We start from the raw sequence: 7,860 nt of genomic DNA on the forward strand, positions 1-7,860 counted from the left end.
TCGGCATGGACAGGTTGGACCGAAGGCTCTGTTTCCATGCTGTACATCTCTATGACTCTATGAATTTAGAAGGTATAATTAGTAAGTTTGCAAATGACGACATGAAAATTGGTGATGTTGTTGATAGTGAGGGGTATGGTCTCAGATTAGTCTGATATTGATCAGCTGGTGCACTGCACAGAGCAATTGCAGATGGAATTCATTGTGTGTTGATGTATTTTGGGGACTCTAATAAGGGAAGGATTTACACAATTAATGTTGGATCTCGAGTGAAATCACTCCATGGAGGCTGCTATCCCATCACCAAATGCCCCTTTATTTACACGTGCATGTTAATTGACACAAGGGAGACTGTAATGGGACGAGGAAGGAGTTGGCTAAATTAGACTGGGAACACCAGTTATATGGTGGAACAGTGGAGGACTTGCAAAGAGAGTTTTCACAGTGCTCAAGGAAAATATATTCCGGTCAAAAACAAGGATAGCAAAGGTAGGGAAGAGCCAGCCTTGGATAACCAAGGAAATAAAGGAAGGCATCCATTTAAAAGCTCAGGCTTACAAAGTAGCCAAGAGTAATAGGAAACAGGCAGATTGGGAAAACTTTAAAAAGCAACAAAGACTCATGAAGCAAACAATAACGAAAGGAATGATAGATTATGAATGCAAACTAGCATAGAATATGAAAACTGTTTGAAAAAGTTTTTATAAATATATAAAATGGAAAATGGTGGCTAAAGTGGATGTAGGTCCCTTGCGGGATGAGAAAGGGGATTTACTATTGGGTAATGTTGAAATGGCTGAGGCCTTGAATAACTATTTTGTGTCAGTCTTCACAGTGAAAGGTGTGTCTAGCTTTCCAAAGAATGATTTTAAGGATACGATGGGAGGTGAAGACCTCAATTCAGTTGTTATCACTGAAGGGGTAGTATTGAGCAAACCTGAGGGTGTAAAGGTAGATAGGTCCCTTGGTCCTGACGGAGTGCATCCCAGGATGCTGAAAGAAATGGCAGAAGTTATGGTAGATGTGTTAGAGGTAACTTTCCAAAATTCACTGGACTCCAAGCAGGTCCTGGTGGACAGGGAGACAGTGAATGTCACGTTGTTGTTTGAAAAGGGTGTAGTCAAAAGGCAGGTGACTATAGGACAGTTAGCTTAACATCTGTGGTCAGGAAGGTGCTGGAGGCTATCATTAAAGAAGAAATAGTAAGACATCTGGGTGGAAAGGTATCCCATCAGGCAGACGCAGCATGGATTCAGGAAGGGAATGTTGTGTTTGACAAACTTACTGGAGTCCTTGGAGGATGTAACAAGCATGGCGGATGGAGAGGTACAGTTGGACGTTGTATACTTGGATTTCCAGAAGGCTTTTGATAAGGTGCCACATAAAAGACTCATCCATAAGATAAGAATGCCTAGAGTTGCACGGAATGTACTGGCATGGATAGAGGACTGGTTACCAATGGAAAGCAGAGAATCGGGATAAATGGGTGTTTCTCTGGTTGGAGGTCAGTGTTGAGCAGGGTGGAGCAGGGGTCAGAGTTGGGCCCGCAAATGTTCATGATATATATAAATGATTTGCAAGAGAAGACAGAGTGTAATGTATCCAAGTTTACTGATAACACTAAATTGAGTGGAAAGGCAAACTGTGCAGAGGATGTGGAGGGTCTGCAGAGAGATTTAAATAAGTTAGATGAGTGGGCAAGGGTCTGGCAGATGGAGTACAATATTGGTAAATGTGAGGTTATCCACTTTGGAAGTCAAAATAATAGGTCAGAGTATTATTTAAATGGTGAAAGACTGCAGCATGCTGTTGTGGCAGAGGGACTTAGGAGTGCTCGTACATGAATTGCTAAAAGTTGATTTGCAGGTGCAACAGGTAATCAGGAAGACAAATAGAATATTGGCTTTCGTTGCCAGAGGGATTGGATTTAAGAGCGGGGAGGTTCTGCTGCAATTGTACAAGGTGTTGGTGAGGCCGCACCTGGAGTATTGTGTGCAGTTCTGGTCTCCTTGCTTGAGGAAGGATATTCTGGCTTTGGAGATGGTGCAGAGGAGGTTCACCAGATTAATTCTGGAAATGAAGGGGCTACCCTGTGAGGAAAGGTTGAGTTGCCTGAGACTGTTTTCTCTAGAATTTAGAAGATTGAGAAGGAAAAATATAGAAACATATAAAATTATGAAAGGGATAGATAAGATAGAGGCAAGCAAGTTGTTTCCACTGGTGGGTGAGGCGAGGACTTGGAACCATGGCCTCAAGATTAGGGGGAGTAGATTTAGGACAGAGATGAGGAGGAACTGTTGTTTTTAAGAGACCAGTGAATCTATGAAATTCTCTGCCCAAGGAAGCAATAGAGGCAGTTTCATTAAATATATCCAAGACAAGTTGCATGGGTTTTGCATGGTTGGGGAATTAAGGGTTATGGGGATGTTGGAGGTAAGAGGAACTGAAACGATGGATAGATCAGCCATGATCTTAATGAATGGTGGAATAGGCTCGATGGGCCAAATGGCCTACTCCTTCTATTACTATGAAACTGGTCTGGCTTCCTCAGAACCAGCTCTGAGAGAACGGAATCTCTGACACTTAGATTACTTACAGTGTGGAAACAGGCCCTTTGGCCCAACAAGTCCACACCGATCCTCCAAAGAGCAACCCACCTAGACCCGTTCCCCTAACAAAATGGGCAATTTAGCACAGTCAATTCACCTAGCCTGCACATCTTTGGACTGTGGGAGGAAACCGGAGCACCCGGAGGAAACCCACGCAGACACGGGGAGAATGTGCAAACTTCACACAGACAGTTGCCCGATGCAGGAATTGAACCTGGGTCTCTGGCGCTGTGAGGCAGCAGTGCTAACCACTGTGCCACCCTTAGAAACTGAGCTTCAGTGAGCCTGACTTCTGTTTATATCTGTCAGCCTGGGCACTTCATACCATACATATGAAAACATTGCCCCTTATGTCCCTTTTAAATCTTCCCCCCCCCCCCCCCCCCCCCCCCCTCACCCAAAACCTATGCCCTCTAGTTTTGGACTCCCCAGACCCTGTGGAAAAGACTTTGAATATTTACCCTTTCTGTGCCCCTCATGATTTTATACACCTCTATAAGGTCACCCCTTAGCTCCTGACATTCTAAGGAAAATAGGCTGAATAGGCCCAACCCATTCAGTCTCTCCTTGTAGCTCAAACCTTCCAACCCTGGCAACATCCTTGTTAATCTTTTCTGCACCGTTTCAAATTTCACAACATCATGTTTATAGCAGGGAGACCAGAACTGAATGTAGTATTCCAAAATTGACCTAACCAATGTCCTTTATAGCTGCAATATGACCTTCCAACTCGTATACTTAATGCACTGAGCAAAAAAGGCAAGTGTACCAGAAGCCTTCCTCCATATCCTGTCAACCTGCGAATCCACCTTCAAGGAACTATGAACCTGGACTCCAAGGTCTCTTTGTTTGGCAACACGCCCCAGGACCTTACCATTAAGCCCTGCCCTGATTTGCAGTTCCAAAATGCAGCATCTCGCATTTATCTAAATTAAACTCCACCTGTCATTCCTTGGCCCATTGGCTCATCTCATCAAGGTCCATTGTACTCTGAGGTAACCTTTTTTTGCTGTCCACAACACTACCAATTTTGGTGTCATCTGCAAACTTACTAACCGTACCTCCTATATTCACATTAACATTTATAAAAATGACGAAAAGCAGCATCGATCCTTGCGGCACACTGATGGTCACAGGCCTCCAGTCCTTCAGGTATGGCAGTGAGTGCCTAGAGGAACGATCCTGGGTGGAGGGAATGTCAGGCCGTAGATGCTCAGTATTTGCCCAGATTGAGTTCTCCTCCACTCTTTCTGCTTGAGTTTGGGAAAGAAACCCGTGCAGGAACAATGAGGGAAAAATTGATAGTGAGAAAAAGGAGAGATGGGGGAGAAACAAAACTAAAATAGCAATCAGCAAAGAAGCAGAGATCCTTAATAAGAGAGACAGATTTTTTTTATTCACAAAGGTTACTATTGTTATATAAAAACAGAGTTATGGGATTGAGCCAAACTCCAAAATGGATATTACAGACCAGGTAGAGGGGAGTGCTCAATTGTTAACCTTTTTGGTGAGATGTTAAAGTGACACTTGATGAAGGCATTATGCTTGAAACATCAACTCTTCTGCTCCTCTGATGCTGCCTGACTGGCTGGGCATTTCCAGTGCCACACGTTTTGACTCTGATCTCCAGCATTTGAAGTCCTCTCTTTCTTCCACTTGTCTTGTTCTGCTCACATACAGCAGCAGTCAAAGCAGAATGTGCCATTCTGCTGTGAAGCAGACATCACCAGCCTAATTAGCCATCCCCAGTTTGTGGGATGATGACGTCAAATACAAAATGGCTGTCACTTCTGCCCTATCTCATAGTGACAGCCGTTTCAGAGTTATTCATCATGTGAAGAGTTGTGAATTGTTTCTGAGGGAAACAAAATAATTCATTCTCTAAATGAAAGTTCTTGACTTCTTCCAAAGCCATAATCCTTATCAAACAAGGTGAATGTCTCCCATTTGATGGGTACCTTTATATTTTGCAGGTTCGTTCTTGGTGGCGAAGTGTAATTTAAGCGAATACTCCAGTTGTAGACCTTGCCAGCATGGCTTCTACCAACCTGCCTGGACTATGGAAGATCATTGTCAGTCACACACAGTTTGCGATTCAACAGGTACTTTTATTTTTCTCAAATAAACTTGTCATTGGTTTTCCCCCTGTTTCCCACCCTTATATCAATTCAGCAATTCCTCAGCTTTAGTTATCCGTTTAAGTTTAGCTTCCCCTAAACTCCTCCTGTCTGGCCGCCCGGGCAGATATGAGTTGTCATTCAGTGGATAGTAGTTTGATCAGAAAACTGCGTACAAGTCCCACTCCAGAGATGTGGACATGAAATCCAGACTGCCAACTCCGCATAGTACAGGGATTGCTGCAGAGCTGACTTTTAGATTGAATACTATAAACTGAGGCCTATCCTGTTTCCCCAAGTCTATGTAATAAATCTCATGTTTCACCAAAGAGAAAGAGAGTTCTCACCCAGAACCAGTTTCACAGTCTAAGGACATGTGGTAGGCTAGTTTGGGTTGAAATGAGGAGAAGTTTCTTCATCCAGAATGTGGTGAGCCTGTGGAATTGTCTTCCATAGAAAGCGGTTAATGCCAAATGAATGTCTTCAAGAAGGGGTTAGGTGTAGGCCTTAATGGATCAAAGGTTGTGGGGAGAAAGCAGGAACAGGGGACTGACTTGGATGATCAGTCACGATCCTATTGAATGGTGGAGCAGGCTGAAAGGGATAAATGGCCTACTCCTGCTCATATTTTCTATGTTTCAGCAGCCACCTGGTCAGTATTTACCTCGACACGTGACATCAGTAGAACAGATGACCTGGTCATGATCACGTTGCTGTTTTGTGGGATCTCACTGTGCAGAAATTGGTCACCTCACTTCCAGCATTACAGCCATGGTAGGACCTCGAAAGCACTTTGTTAGCTGTAGAGTTCCCCTCGAGGACATCATGAGGTTGTGAAAGACGCTAGGTAAAAGCCAGCGACCATTATTGGTTCTCAGGCAGTATCTGTGGGAGAGGAAGGTTACCAATGGAAAGTCATGTGGTGAGTGAGGAAATTGCTGACTATTAGAATCACTGCGATGACTCTGAGTAATTTGACTGTTCCTTCTAAAAGTGACTGTTACAGGATGTGGTATATCAACCTCAGATTAAAGTGGGAGTGTGGATGTGCTTTTGACCTTGAGTGCTGGGTTGGTGTTGGTTCTTAGTCAATGTGTTTTGTCACATGTGGTGAGCTGGGTGAAGATGCTCACGGAGCACAAGACTCAAACACAATCGCTCAACTCTTCAATTCGCCTCGCCTCAGGTCAGACCAATGTGGGCTGCTATTTCTTGCTTTCTCCAGGAAGTAGAGGGCCTCATGCGAGATAATTCTACACTGATGACAAAAGATAAAATAAAGTAAAAATATTGGTAATGGAGCAAAGTTCCGGTGATGCTGGAGACCTGGGATAAAGCAGGAAGTGCTGGAGCGGGTCTGAGGAAAGAGAAACAGTTGAGAGTTCATGTCTGAAATGCCACTTCTTTGGAACTGAAACTGATCTGATTCCCAATACCATTCCTTACCTCCACTCCCAGCTGCATTCCTCATTGATTCCCAGCTCTGCTGGCCCACCGTGTTACTTATCAGCCCTTCCCTCCATGCAGTTCCATGTCACTCCCGCCTCCAACACTCAAAACATTCCTCTTACAATGCTCCTCATCAATTGGCTTTCTTCTTTACATCACTATCCCCCTTTCCTTCAGTGCCACTCTGCATTCTGCACTTTAATATTGCTCCTGAACCCCAACTTGCATCCCCCCATCACTTGCAACTTCCAGCTCCCCACCATCTCCCCTCCCCTCACTTCCTGCCCTTCACCGTCTCCCTGCTGCCCAGTCCTCCCCTTTACCTTCTCAGCACTGCCTTTTGCATGCCATGTGTTTGCCAGGAGAGTTTCTGTCACTGGAATTGCCCATCCGGCCATTGGCATGGCAGCAGCTGACCGGAAAACAATGGGTTCGCTCGAGACAAATGAGGGAAGGGGATTGTCAGCATAAGCAGGAGGGTGAATCAATATCCCTGAATTTGGGAGGGTGTAACGGTAATGCAGAGAGAATTGCAATTTTATAGTTACTGTTGTGACCTTATGTCAACCCTTTACTGGAGTACTTTTGGAAAGGAGCCACTACTGTCATGTTGAAATTGACTACTGCAGTTCCAAATGAAATGCCACAAATAGCAATGCATTAATGACAGAAGACAGTGCAGCACTCCCTCTATACAGACCCTCTGACAGCGCAGCTCTCCCTCTATACAGACCCTCTGACAGCGCAGCTCTCCCTCTATACAGACCCTCTGACAGTGCAGCTCTCTCTCTGTACAGACCCTCTGACAGTGCAGCTCTCTCTCTCTAGTGATGGAGAGGGATAAGTGTGCACTGCAGGGCAAGAGTTATAGCTGGGGGCAGGGAAATTATGTTGTGGTGAGGCACGACTTAGGATGCGTGGCTTGGAAAAGTAGGCTTGAAGGCATGGGCACAATTGATATGTGGAGCTTGTTCAAGGAGCAACTATTGAGTGTCCTTGATAAGTATGTACCTGTCAGGCAGGGAGGAAAGGGTCGTGTGAGGGAGCCGTGGTTTAATAAGGAATTGGAATCCCTTGTTAAATGGAAGAGGGTGGCCTATGTAAAGATGAGGCGTGAAGGTTCAATTGGGGCGATTGAGAGTTATAAGGTAGCCAGGAAGGATCTGAAGAGAGAACTAAGAGCAGCAAGGAGGGGAAATGAAAAGTCCTTAGTTGGTAGGATTAGGCAAAACCCTAAGACTTTCTATAGGTATGTCAGGAATAAAAGAATGACTAGGGTAGGAATAGGTCCAGTCAAGGATAGTAGTGGGAAGTTGCGTGTGGAGGCTGAAGAGATTGGGGAGACACTGAATGAATACTTTTCGTCAGTATTCAATCAAGAACAGGACATTGTTGTCAATGTGAGTACTGAGTCACAATTAAGTAGAATGGATGGCTTTGAGGTATGTACAGAAGAGGTGTTGGAAATTCTGGAAAGGGTGAAAATAGATAAGTCCCCTGGGCCTGATGGCATTTATCCTAGGATCCCCTGGGAAGCAAGGGAGGAGATTGCAGAGCCAATGGCCTTGATTTTTATGTCCTCGTTGTCTACAGGAATAGTGCCAGAAGACTGGAGGATAGCAAATGTCAGGAATAAAAGAATGACTAGGGTAGGAATAGGTCCAGTCAAGAATAGTAGTGGGAAG

At 44.7% G+C, this 7,860-nt stretch overlaps 1 protein-coding gene across 1 annotated transcript in view; it reads left to right on the forward strand.

The window, feature by feature from the left end:
- Nucleotides 1-7,860, forward strand: part of LOC122560005 (tumor necrosis factor receptor superfamily member 5-like) — a 68,110-nt gene that overhangs the window by 33,365 nt on the left and 26,885 nt on the right. The window contains exon 3 of the mRNA XM_043710156.1: nucleotides 4,583-4,711. Within this exon, the coding sequence (XP_043566091.1) occupies nucleotides 4,583-4,711 (129 nt within the window). The remainder of the gene's footprint in view (nucleotides 1-4,582; nucleotides 4,712-7,860) is intronic.

This window comes from Chiloscyllium plagiosum, chromosome 20, assembly GCF_004010195.1.
Source record: "Chiloscyllium plagiosum isolate BGI_BamShark_2017 chromosome 20, ASM401019v2, whole genome shotgun sequence".
NCBI lineage: Eukaryota > Metazoa > Chordata > Chondrichthyes > Orectolobiformes > Hemiscylliidae > Chiloscyllium > Chiloscyllium plagiosum.